This window comes from Geotrypetes seraphini, chromosome 7, assembly GCF_902459505.1.
Source record: "Geotrypetes seraphini chromosome 7, aGeoSer1.1, whole genome shotgun sequence".
Taxonomy (NCBI): Eukaryota; Metazoa; Chordata; class Amphibia; order Gymnophiona; family Dermophiidae; genus Geotrypetes; species Geotrypetes seraphini.
Window position 1 is genome coordinate 7,658,066 of NC_047090.1, and position 14,188 is coordinate 7,672,253.

Sequence of the window (14,188 nt, forward strand, 5' to 3'; positions counted from 1 at the left end):
GCATTCAGCACACTGGCCTATGCTAAAAACCACTTCTGCGGTTTTGTGAAGGGGGGGGGTGATAAAATAGACAATAATTTGCACTAAGCCTAGGGCAGCTGATTATGAGATTTATGTAATTTCTGGATTTTTTTTGTTATCCAGTATATTAAATTTGTAATCCGCACTAGAGAATGACACAGGGAAAAAATTTATCACCTTTCCCGCCCCGTCCCTGCCACGTCCCCGCGAGCTCAGTCCCCGTCCACACCCCGAAAGCTGTCAGATCCCATCTGCACAAGCCTCGAATAGTTATGATTTTATACTGAACTTATTTTATTAAAGTATAAAGAGAGACTATTCTTTACAATTTTCATTTTATAAACATGAATAATACAGAGCAAGGATCAATAAAACCCCTGTCTCCCCTCCCTCTTACAAATATCTCCTCCACTATTGTGAAAACCGAACAAACCAAGTTACTACACAATGCTACATAGAAAAATCAACTAACAGAAAACTTCAAACACACATGGCAGGAATAGTGTTAGGGATTTTTTTTGTCTGGTAATTTTATTCTTCAAAACACATTGGTTTTGGGCTCCTTCTGTCTTCATCGTGGCATGACTGGCTCCTGAAGGTAAAATAGGCCCAAGAGAAGCTGGGGAGGAGATTCCGAGTCTGACACGGGCGCAATTTTTTTTACCACTCTCATGGGGCGGTAAAAGGTCTTGTCCCCATTCCTGTGGTAAACCAGTTGCACGTCTCCATTCCTGCGGTGACCACAGTTTACCGCGGTAAACGGTCCCCATGTCATTCTCTAATACACAAAGAGCTGAGAGGTTAATGGTGGAATATAAGTACTGTATTGTACATCAGCCCTGATGGGGGGAAAAAATCATCATTCTACATGAAGTTAGCAGCTTTGGCCAGGATTTATGCGTTCTATTTGTACCAAGTAAAACTACTAGAAAACCATTCTGTGCAATTTACAATCGAATCCCTACAATACACAAACAGTACACGCAAGAACATTTTGGAGTAATCATTTAAAACAAGACAGAACTGGCAGAATCGTCAATCTTAAGACTCTCAAATCATTGTTATTAAACTTGGTAGCTGAACGCAGACAGATATATATTAAAAGCATCTTTCTTTAAGCTTAAATCATTTCTTTCTGCTTTAATGTCAAAGGCTAAAAGATTCAAAATGTATGAGCAGCGGCAAATTAACACTGGCTGGTCTTAGATAAGGAGCCTCCTAAGATTGTTGCACCGGGAGCTGAGGAATTCTGATCTACCCGGGGAATTTAATTTGGTCCACATAGTCATAGAGGTAGGATCTTGTACATATCCTGCATGCTCAATGTCTCTTCTCTCTCCTTATACACCTCCCAGAGAACTCCGTTTCTCAGATAAGTCGCTCTTAGCGTTACCCTTCTCCTCCACTGCCAGTTCCAGACTTCGTTCCTTTCATCTAGCTGCCCCCTATGCCTGGAATAAATTGCCTGAGTTGGTCCGTCAAGCCCCTTCCCTTGTTTAAAAGCAGACTGAAATCCCACCTTTCTGATCTAGCCTTCAATCCATAACCTTATTCTCCACTGCCCACCAACCCAGCCAGCAGATTAATCGTTCCCCTTAACTGTATCCATGACATCCTGTTTGTCTGTCTTGGCTGTTTAGATTGTAAGCTCTTTGGAGCAGGGACTATCTTCTTTTTTTTTTTTTTGTGACTCTGCACAGTGCTGCATCTGTCTGGTAGCGCTATAGAAATAATTAATAGTAGTATATACGTGTTTAGCATTGCCTGCAGCAGATTTTGTATATATTGCATATATTGTAATTGATCAGTAAGCCAGAATCTATTCTTGTGGTCACAATTCCCCGATTCCCAGCAGGTTGACTGCAGTGTTAATGAAATTCTAAAATGTCCTAGATTACCTGTTGCAAATTAGCTTCCATTCCCCAGTGTTTTGGTTCCCCATTAGAGCCTATTAGAGATGCTTTCTTGAAGAACCTTTCACCTCACATCACCTTTTTGGTGGCCATCCATTGAACCAGGCAGATTTTTGAATCCTATACGGATCCCTATTTAATTCTTCTCACAGAAACCAGAGAGAGAGAGTTGGTTGAGACGGACCCTCAGTTACCAAAGCAAGATGCTTGGACTGCACCTTCAACTGTAAGTTATTTCTTTTGTTTGATTTTCAACAAAAGAAGATTTGTTCAAGATTTCTGGGTCCCCACTGATGTTTTACTCTGGTTTAACTGGCAGTCAAGCTTTAATGTTTTGGTTTGACAACATTACTGCAAAGACTGGACAGTGAAAAACTTGAGGATTGCAGTGCGTCAATAGTGTAAGGGACATCTTTAAAGTTTATTGAAAGCTTCTATACCAGTACTAATGACTGGGGAGTCAATTCAGAGTGGTTTACACGAGCTTCTGTAATGGTGTTACAATGCAGAGTTTCTGTAGAGATGTTATAATACATTTACATATCTTTTAGATTTAGTCTTTTACAATACTTAACTTACTAAATCTTTGCCCTATATATATACTTGAATATACTATATTCACCCTATACAGTATATACATCATCTTACACATTTATACTACAATACATTAATCCTACATATCTCACAAAATTACTAGTATCATATAATTACACCCATACTTAGGGTTACCAGACGTCCAGGGGTCTGGATGGCTTTTCAAAACCCAGCACTTTGTCCAGTTTTTGAAAAGCTTCTAGCAACGACGGGACAGCATTTACGCATGAGTGGATGCAATGCATGATGTCATCACATCACACCAGCGCATGCGCAGATGCCGTGTCCCAATGGGCAAACAGGTTGAGAGGGCAGGGCTGGGGGCGGGATCCTGGGTCCAGATATTCAATCCCGAAAATCTGGTAACCCTACACATACTGGTAATCTTGTCTCCTGTACTTTACGTATCGTGTGGATAATAGAGTAAGCTCAAGCTAAAGTATTGCAAAACATGTGTGAAGATTGATATAAGCCTGCAAGAGAATCGTGCAGAGTTGCCTCATCTCTTCAAGGAGAATTCCCAAGCCAGTAATTCAGTTCTCTGTACAAAGTGCACGTTATTGAGAATGCATATGGAATTAGCTCTGGTAGTCAGAAGGTGCTTAGCAGTATTTACAAGAATTGTTTGACCAGCAAAAATCTGTGGCATTAGTGCATTTATTCTAAGCCTTAGATGTGTCAGAGAATGCAAAAGTAGACATCCCGTTGAGCTCAGTTCTCCATACAGCCCCACACAGATGACATCGCTTGACAGTGTCAGGCTAGACCTGCTCCATAGAGCCCAGAAGAGTCTGGAAAACTGTTATGATCAATGGCTGGACATGTCCACCTACTGGTAACTGCTACCACTGCATCTGCTTGCCAATCTGTTTCATCTGCTTATAGCAACCAGATGAATTCTACTCCACTCCTTTAAAAAATAAAAGCCTAAAGAAAATTCAAAAGAATAACAAAAAATCCTGAGCTTCGACAGTGTAATAAAGCTCGCATGAAACTAAGGCCAATGTTAACATATCGAAAACCCCTATTAAGCCTCCGAGAAATTGGCCCAGGTGGGTCTCCCCGATCACTGACATCCGCTGCTTTCCTTCCCAAGCAGGCGCTCTGCTGGTCAGTCGCTCTCATCCGGCCACAGCATCCCCATGCAACAGGTAACTCTGGTTCCAGACATGACCTGCATACGAGGCATTTTTTTTCAATGCCATAAAAATGGTCACAAATCACCAACCATGCCTAACCGTTTCTAGGATCAATTTGAGGAGGTGTTGGTTTATTTTTGCCTTCTAATAGATATGATCGAAAAAGCAGGTACTGTGGACATCTCCCCAATGGCATATTTCTACCGTTCATGCTCATTAGTGCATCATACTGCTAACCATTCAAGACAACTAATGAAAAAGAGTATCTGCCGATAAGTTGTGCCTGAGTCCAGGTAAACAGTAAGAATCACCTCGTCAGAGAGCTCAAAATTCATTTGATGCGATGGTAGGGTCGGTACTCATTTTTCAGTTGGCTGGTTTTACTAAAAGAAAGAAAATTAGTAGGTAAGAACCTATTTTCTCCATCTTCCACATGGCCACTGAGTCATCGGCAGTTTGTATACCGTCCCTGGGGAGTAAAAGTCCCACTCACTGTGCAATGACCACTCCTCGTGGACACAAATAGGGCTCAGAGGCAAGATCTCTGAAGGAGTTCTCGTGTACAGACCCCCAGTCCAGATCTGCTGCTGTGATGACCAGACTAGGTTCCTTCTTCTGCTTAAAATAATGCTGGGCCAACAACAAGAAATTAACATAGAAGCATGACAGCAGATAAGGACAAATGGCCCATCTAGCAAAAGGCGTGGGATTATGTATTAGTGGATTTAGAGGCCAATTCAGTGAAGAACAGTAACTCACGCCAACTGCCACAGTTCCATTTTTTTTTCCAGTAGGCCTCATTGATTAACTTTAGTGTAGAGATATCTGATACAAAACAAGTCAGACACTCAATATTTAGTGTGTACAGTAATTCTGTTAGCTTTAGTAAAAGAGGACCAAACAGTCTCCCCTTCAGATTTCATCCCATGTGTGAAAGATAACCAAAACAATCAAAAACCCAACCTCTCCCCCAAAGTAAGAGGGACCAAACTATCAAAACAGGCAGCTTAAAAATCAAGCAGATGACAAGCAGGAATCTTTTCAGCTTTAATGTAATTGCTATGTACAGTTTGTGCATTATTGCACGGCATGGAAGAGCTGATCTGCCTAGCGTCATACTCTTAGAAATTGACTGGCTTTGCGGGCTTAGCGTCCTCCAGCTCAGCATCATACCAGCGGTATCTGCGATGGCGACGAAGGACTTCAATGGCTTTCTGTTCCATTGGAGTTGGCGTGATGCCCAGGTCTTCTAAACCAGGCAGGTCAGGGAACTTCATATCGGTAGTGTGGAACTGGCAAAGAAAATTCAGAAACGAAACGTGAGCAAAGTCAGTGCAAGCTCTTTAGGAAAACACCTCAGCTATGGTCCACCTTTCCACCACACACAGATTTCTTAGCGCCCTGCTTTATCTCATCCAGTGCAGCATAGATGAAATAATTTTACACAAATCTTACCTGAACTATCAGGAATGAGCTGGACACAAACACACACAAAAAAAGGATTTGACAGCTATATTTAAGACATAAACAGTATAGATCTCTGCAAATTGGTGGGTTAAAGCTGTTCTATAAACATCCACTTAAAGTGTATCAAAATGGACTATTTTCCCCACAATCTTGGTCTTCTGGAGTATTGGGGTTGTTTTGGGGGGAGGGAATACATAGCATGGTTCTGAAGAAAAATGAAACAGGCTTAATTATGTAAGGGATGGGGCTTATTTTTTATTTTTTTATATATTTTATTTATAAATTTTTCATTTTTACAGAAATTGAATCATACATAATATAATTAAATGATTACATGGCTTTAGTAAATACAATCAATATATCATATCATAAATAATAAATCCCTCCCCTTTTTCCCATTTCCTTGTTCATAAAGTATATCAATCCCAACCCATCCCTATATAGCTACTGCCAATGTGCTGAAAGATCTAATCATTAGAATATTTAGTCAATGGTTCCCAGATTTTCTTAAAATTTTGAAGATTCCCTTTTTGTAACGCCAACATTTTTTCCATTTTGTATATATGACAAACAGAGTTCCACCAGAACGTAAAATTTAATTTGGTATAATCCTTCCAATTTTGAGTAATTTGTTGTATGGCGACCCCTGTCAATATTAATAGTAGTTTGTTATTATTTGCTGAAATCGGACTCTGCGTTCTCATTGCAGTACCAAATAATATGGTATCATATGAGAGTCCTACATGATTTTCTAGTAATTTATTAATTTGGGGCCAAACTGAATTCCAAAAGGCATTTACACAGGGACAGAAAAAAATTAAATGATCCAACGTCCCTACTTCTATTCTACAATGCCAGCATCTATTGGATTTAGTGCTGTCTATTTTTTGCAGGCGCGTAGGGGTCCATAACACTCTATGTAATAAAAACAGCCATGTTTGACTCATAGATGCGGACCTTGCAGATCTTAATCTCCAGGACCAAAATCGTGGCCATTGAGAAGCAGAAATTGTCTGTCCAATCTCAATACTCCAAATATCCCTAAGTCCAGTTTTCTTTTTTTTATTTAAAAATCCATTATTTTTTGATGTATGTTTTACTGTTACCCGCCTAGAATTGGAAGATAGGGGGCTATAAATCTGTAAATAAATCAATCAATCGGAAAGCTCTAATCAGCTGATGCAGCAGAACCCGGTGCAACGAGTTTGGCTGTATTTATTACTTCCTATAATTAGTATCTACACAGGACGTTTTCAGCGCTGAAGAAACAGTCCAGCAGCAGCCGGAGCTGTTTTGTCCACCACTGGGGCCACGTCCAGGCACCAAATATCTGCTTGCTTAAACTGGACTGCATAAATAGTGCTCCTATCTTTATGTGGTTAAGGGCTGAATCTCAGTACTTAACCACCTAAGTGCCAAGTCCACAAGTTAACCGGTTTTGGCTCAGGCACTAGGCACAAATATTCCGCAGCACTAAATATTCACAGTTGGCCACGGGCAGGTGATTTAAACGACACGAGCCTCTGAGCCATCTACATAGCTCAGAGTTTCGAGCAGATTGTGACTGTGCTAGCATGTATATTTTTCTATTGCTTTAAATAATGATATGGGGGGGGGAGGGAAAGGAATTTTGTAGTTTTTACAAGCACATTCCAAGCAATTTGCATACAGGGACTCAAGCCTTTTCCCTATCTGTTACCTGGGGTAGTGGAGGACTTGCTCAGGGTCACAGGGAGCAGTGCGGGGATTGAACCCACCACCTCAGGGTGCTGAGGCTGGAGCTCTAACCACTAGGCCACACTCTCCTCCCCCCACTGTTTATAGATGTGTTCTTCTAGTTACTTGGCAGCCAAGACTCCGCTAATATGTGACTAGTTGTGTGGCTACCAGTCAGATTTATGTATTTATTTTACCGTCTAATACTATAAAGTTTACATATAAACATACATAAAATTCAAATACAAACAAACAGATTCATAACATTTTCTCTTAAAGTTAAACCTATCTTATCCACTCAATTTGTAGCATCTTTCTAACCATTGTAAACCGCATAGAACTTCACGGTCCTGCGGTATATAAACTGTTATTATTATTATTATTATTAATATGCATTCACAAAAATGCCGACACTGTTGTGTTTTTAATTATTTTTTTCTATTTTATCCCGTCTGCACATAACTGCAACTGACCTAGCAATGAATTCCACAATTTAACTCCAGCAATGCAAAAGGCGGTTGCTCCAGTGTCAGCGTATCTCCCCTTTACCATCTGATTTTCTGAACTCAATGATCTATTTGGATGATAAAGCACCACGTGTCTGTAGCTCTGTAATTAGGGACTGAATAATGAATCATTTCAGGAAGGGAGAAAGCTGCAGTTCACATTAGAATCACTTCAAGTCAATGCAAAGAAAGTCCTTAAAAGTTAGCCTGGGATTCTCGGTTCTTCTAAATTCGTGCAACGCTTCTTTTCCTGCCATGCCATAAAGCACAGTGGGATTGTGGTTCCTGCAAGATCACACCATCTGTGGCTCTGACTCTTCAAAAAGGAGCGACAAACAGACATGCAGGAACTCCTGCACATAATCAACCCCTAATACCTTGGGCCAGCTCTGACCCACATCACTGCTGTCAGTGAAACGCAAACCAAGCGGCCAGCATAGATCATGAAAACTTTATGAAGCCAGATCTGCTCCAAGGTCAGACTCTAAACTTTCTAAATACTGAAGAAGCCTTTATTCCGCTGTTCAATCAACCCCTCACAAAAATCCCGCAAACCCTTATCTCCCTCCCGAACAATCGGAAATAATCAAGAACATTTCAAACATAGAAACATGACGGCAGATAAAGGCCAAATGGCCCATCCCCAGTAACCATTATCTCTTTCTCTCTCCGAGAGATCCCACGGGCCTATCCCAGGCCAAAGGAAACAGTGTCTAAGCTGCCTTCCAAAGATAGTGTTGAGATCAATCCAGATGAAATTCTTCCCGCGGGAAATCAAAAACCTTAAACTTAACATCACTTAAAGGTTGAGAAAAATACCAAATTCCCTTAGCTTGCCAATCAGTCCAGTTTCAATAAGTCAAGATTATTCCAAACGGGACACCAAGCCAGCAAGTGGCCACACTAAGTTTAACACTCTCATCAAAAACCTTAAGACCTGTGGTGTTGCCGAAAAAGGTACCGGCTCAACTTGCATGAGAAATCTTAGTTCATGCCTACCATATATCCAATCAACTTTATTGAGATTGCTCTTCTATGCGGATGAATGTGTATCTTACAAGAATCTAACTCACACTTGCATCAAGAACATTTATTCCACAGCCTTGGCGGTTATATACCTACTAGCACCTGCAACATAGAAACACTGACACATTGAAGCAACGCCAATTTGGAACTGTCCTTTCAAACTGCTCCCCAACCATCCTATTCTGGCCATACACAAATACAACCTCCGCAAACACATATACCCTGAAATACACACCCACACAAGCAGAGGGAACTGAAAATGCTTCAATGAGCCTTCTCCACCATGGACCCCTTAGTGATTCTGTTTTCATTTTGGTTTTCATTATTCTGTAAAACCTAGTGCTGGAACTCTCTATGCCAGTGGTCTCAAACTCAAACCCTTGGGCAGGACCACATTTTGGATTCGGAGGTACTTGGAGGGCCTTACAAAAAATAGTTAATGTCTTATTAAAGAAATGACTCTTTATAGTTTATAAATCTTTTACTTTTGGCTAAGTCTTAATAATAATATTGTCATTTATAGCTAAAGAGACATCTGATCAAGAAACTGTTTTATTTCATTTTTGTGATTATGATAAACATACCGAGGGCCTCAAAATAGGACCTGATGCAAAGCCAAGCACACAAGTTGGGCATTCTGAAACATTGCATCAAATTTTTGGAACTCCCCTGCCCCTTCCGTGGCCACGCCTCTTTGGGGTTGTACTCAAAACACTTTGGGCATATAGGCAGATCCATGCATAAGTCCAAATTAGTGACAACATCTATAATTCATTGTCAACAGCTCCTCAAGAAAACACACTGGCTTCCTGCATAAGATACTTTTGCTAATTTTCAAAGTTAAAAGTGTGGTTAAACCTGCCTACTTCACGTCTCCTCACCCCATATGTTGCCTCCAGACCCTTTAGATCAGTGGTCTCCAACTCCAACCCTTTGCAGGGCCACATTTTGGATTTGTCGGTACTTGGAGGGCCTCAGAAAAAATAGTTAATGTCTTATTAAAGAAATGACAGTTTTGCATGAGGTCAAACTTTCCTTTTGGCTAAGTCTTAATAATAATATTGTCATTTATAGCTAAAGAGACATCTGATCAAGAAACTGTTTTATTTCACTTTTCTGATTATGATAAACATACCGAGGGCCTCAAAATAGGACCTGGCGGGCCGCGAGTTTGAGACCACTGCTCTATACTTTTCATGGTTGCTCTGTACAATGACATCTAGTGACTGAATCATGGCGTTACCAGTGTATCATGAGTCGCTGGATGACTGCTTACAGGATGTGCCTCTTGTGGTGAGAGGAACGCCCTATAGGCAGTCAGCCGGCACCTCTCCTCCTCCAACTAGTAATAGCAGGCTCTGCGCATGCATGGACACGTGATAACGTCACATATGCGTATAATGTCATCGCATCAAAGTCATCATTTCTGGATGCCCTTCAACTGCTGCTCTGAGTTTAATATGTGGGACACTGTGTTATCAGGATGATGTGTTTCTTTTAAATTAGAGAATGACATGGGGACAAATTTTTCCCTATCTCCGCGGAAACTCGTTTTCCCGTCCCCACGAGCTCTTTTCCTGTCCCTGCCCCATTCCTTTAAGCTCCGTCCTCATCTTCACAAGCCTCAAACACTTAAAAAGCGTAAGTGTTTGAGGCTTGTGCGGTTAAGGCAGAGCTTACAGGAATGAGACAGGGTCAGGGACAGTGACAAAACTCAAGGGGATGGGACGGTGAAACTGAGTTCCTGCGGGGACAAGGAAAATTTGTCCCCTTGTCAATCTCTATTTTATACTATACACATTGCTTAGCATGGAGATCAAAGCAGTGTTTTGGCTGTGCCAAATTGTCTCCATTTTACAATGACAAACCAGAGTATCCCCTAAGGGATATTCAAACACAATGAAATATTCTTATGGTCTTCCTTCAGCAGTCTTTTGTTAGACATATTTAGACCTTTGCCTCAAAGAAAGAACCTTTTCTTCATTCAGGAGTATTTTAATCCACCACTGTGACTTGACACAACAAATCTCTATTTAAATTATTTCAGGCCTTCTTAAGACAAAAACTTTATCATCGGAATATTATGAGATACTAAACTACAATGTGGCCTTGTGCTGACATTATATACCCCTGAAGCAGACATAAGCGAAAACACTGTCATGATATTAAAAGTTTTATTATTATTAATGTTTTGGTCTTACTACTTTAGACTTGATATTTATTATCTTGTAAGACCTTGCCTCTCTTTATTCAGGTTTTCTTATGGCAATTTTTCAAAATTGAGCTAATTTGGGTTTTGGTGACAAGGGGTATGACTACTTTAGAAATATTCAAACAGTTACTAAGAAAAGTCTTGATTGACCAGATGTTTTTTCATGTTGAAAGTTTAGAGCAGATCAAACTCTTTTGCGCATTTTGAATTGTAGTTTTTAGACAGAAGTGTTAGAAAAAAGCACAAGGATGTGAATATTTTTACAAGGTAAAACACATGGCTGTACTACTCATAGATAGTAGGTTAGTCCGGCCAACCACCATGTTCTAGGCCAGTTACATACGATTTTTAAACAACAGCAGGTATCAATTGTGTGAAGCCAGAGGTGCTGTCAAAACAGTTTGAAGGGGATGAGGGAAGCCCAGTATAGGTAAGAGAAATTTACTGAACGTACCCGATCCACTTTGTCACGCGTTATCCAGGGCTCAAAAGGATTCATTTCAAAGACTCTTGCAACTAGGCTGCAGTTATTAAAAGAATTACATTAGTAAGTTGAAGTGTGCAGAAATACTTTACACAACAGACAAGACAGACCCAAGATTTTAATTTACTTGAAGAATCTCTGCATTTTAAGATTTTTAAGCGTGGATTAGATATACATCTGTCTGCGCTGGTTTATGTACAGAAAAGGCAGGAGGTGAGAACAGGCAACAAGTTCAGGATCCTTCCAGCACTGTCTTTATATAATTATTTCAAGACATGACATTTAAAAAGTCTGTGTGGTCCAGATGAAGTCTTCAAACACTGATGAAGCAAAAGAGTTCCAGGAAAATGCCTTTGCATCTCTAGGACCTTTTGCTAGGTTACAAATGGAGAAATTAGATCTTACCTGCTAATTTCCTTTCCTTGAGTCCCTCCACACCAGTCCAGATATGTGGCCTTATACTTTCCTGCCAGAAGACAGAGACTAAGGGCTAGCTTTTCAAAAACTGCATAAAAAAACAACAGGTTGCCATCGCAGCTGTTATAGTAGTGATTTTAAAAAGCGAGTCGTTCTCCAAAAAATGCTCATGCAAATGGGCTTGGCGGAGAGTAGCGAAGTTTTGCTAAATTTGCTTGTGTCCATTGCTGGTGATAGCGATGGGCATGTGCGCAAACCCCCCCCCAACAACCTAACAGCGTCAACCAATACAACCCCCAATCTCTCCCACCACCAACACCTCCCAACCCCCTCAGCAGCAGGGGAAATGTCCACATTCTCTCACTGCCATACAACCCGCACCCCCCCCTCGTGCCTCCACCCTCTCCATGTTACCTTACTTTAAATGGCTGGGTGAAGGGATGCTTACTCCTGCCTCTTCAAAATGGCGGGCCTTCCCCTCCCCAATGTGTCCTGGAATGCACCGGGGAGGGGCCTGAGGTTATGATTGGTCCAGGTTGTTTAAGGCCCCTCCTATAGAATATGACGGCAGGTATAGACAAAGTTCGAGTGGGTTATCTAAGCAGAAATCTCCTGGATCCAGGGAAATGGTGACTGAACTCGCATGTCTTTTGCCTCATTGTTCACAAATGGGGATTGCCGGTTATGGATCTGATGGTGACGTTGTCCAGTGCTCAGGTTCCTCCTATGGGGCCTTAAACAACCTGGGCCAATCAAAGCCTCAAGCCCCTCCCTGGGGGGATCTGGGTTGGCCAATGTTGGAAACAGGATACTAGGCTTGATGGATCTTCGGTCTGACCCGGTATGACTATTTTTATGTTCTTAGGTACATCATGGCCATGAATCTACCCACTTTCAGACCTACATCCAATATGTCCCTTCTGCTGGGATCATATCCTTGATTGCCTTATGGATTAGGAATACCTTGGTAGGTTTCCCAATAACTTCCAGCAAAGGATCCTCCACTGATCCAGTATTAGAGGGCCAATCTTCCAAGATCTTTAACCCCTATGATTAGGAACACCAAGTCATTCCACTGAAAAATCCTAATCATCAATATGTTCTCTTTTGCCAGAATTTCCCCATGTGGGTTCCACCAGGGCTCCTAATCTCTTCCTAGCACTTCTGCCAACTCTAGCTCCTCTTCCGGGCCTCTTACTTGAAGTTGGCCCACAGAGGAAGGGCTCTTTTGCAGGCCCTCAACACTAGCCACTGCTAAATGCTTGATGCAAGAGGAGGACACATTCCAGAGTAAGTTCACATCTGCCATGCTTTAGAGTTCCAAGCCCAAACACTGTGAGGAACACTCCCTTTGATTCCTCACTAGGCTCAGTAGTGGTGGCATGTCCCATCAGAATTACTCCATCCATGGTTCCATGTGCTTCTCTCCTGGCTTTCTGTGTTAATGAAACCTCCACTCTCCACTTGCTGCACTTGGTCTATGCTAGCATATCTCAGGCAGTTTCAAAAGCTCTGAGTGCATTAGTTTTCTGTCCTCACAAACCTGGGCTCATACTTGCCCCACTGAAACAGCTCTTCTCCAGTAGCCCCAGGAATCATTTTGAGCTGCCTTACTACCCCGCTGGGCTCTCAACTTCTGGACTTCTTCCAAAGATATGGGAGAACGCGAGAATGCCCCACAATTACTTCCTGATTCAGTCTGGATCAAGTATGGAGCGTGGAGACTCCTTCAAGTTTAATACCCTTAAGCAGTCTGACTAGCTACAGATGATTCTAGCCCTTGTTACTCCTGCTTTTGATATTTACATTTTCTTCCTTTTTTAATAGTAAGAAAATACTGGTACCAACAGCTGTAGCTCCTTCAGACCAGATCCAGACTGCACAGGCCATCTGCTGAAATACTGATTGGCTGTGGATGTGCACAAATCTCGTTACAGGGTGGCATCATCAAACTGATGATTCTCAGTCTCCATCTGCTGGCGGCAGAGTGTAAATCCAACCATCTGAAATGGTCTGGAAGGATGACGAGGAAGTTACTTCTTAAATTTAACCTGTTCTCCCTTTCTGGTTAATCAAAAAGGAAAGTAACCAGTTAACAGAAGAGATTTTTCAAGTAAGTTGGTCCTACATGAAAATGAGGTAAATACATTCAGTGTAGTTTTTAATTTTTTAAAAATGTAAACTCAAAAGTAACATACAAAAGGAGCATCTCTCTGCTCAAACAAGCACTTCCCAGGCCTGGAAAAGTACTACTGAATATGCAGCACACAACTTCCAATTATTTTGCAGTACGAGCCTTGTAACTATCTTCCTAGTACACATTCACTTATTTCCATGTATCTATACAGTATGTGTGGATATATAGATATAAATAAACAGTTTAGTAGCATCAGGAGGAAGCTCACTTTGGTACAATACAAGAATTAAGATGATCATTAGCAGTATGTGTATAAGACTGATATGCAACATATCCAAGGTTTTACTTTGGCCTGGAATGGGTAAAGCAAATATCTGAGGAGAAATCTGGCTTTAACGTAGGACTATGATAGAGGAACAAAACATTCCTGCTGCAATGTCACATGTACATGATCAAGACATTGAGGAAGAATGCGACCTCTGCACGCTTACTCACTCTTGTGTTGACTAGAGTTCACCAGGGAGGATGTAAGCCCGTCCCTCCCAACAGGTGAACT

The 14,188-nt window shown here is 41.3% G+C and overlaps 1 protein-coding gene across 1 annotated transcript in view; it reads right to left on the minus strand.

The window, feature by feature from the left end:
* Window positions 1-4,701: 4,701 nt before the first annotated feature.
* NDUFA9 (NADH:ubiquinone oxidoreductase subunit A9) overlaps window positions 4,702-14,188 on the minus strand; it is a 38,203-nt gene continuing 28,716 nt past the window's right edge. Inside the window, exons 10-11 of the mRNA XM_033951801.1 lie at window positions 11,049-11,115; window positions 4,702-4,959 (exon numbers count right to left, since the gene is read on the minus strand). Coding sequence (XP_033807692.1) covers window positions 4,789-4,959; window positions 11,049-11,115 — 238 coding nt within the window. The 3' untranslated portion in view covers window positions 4,702-4,788. The remainder of the gene's footprint in view (window positions 4,960-11,048; window positions 11,116-14,188) is intronic.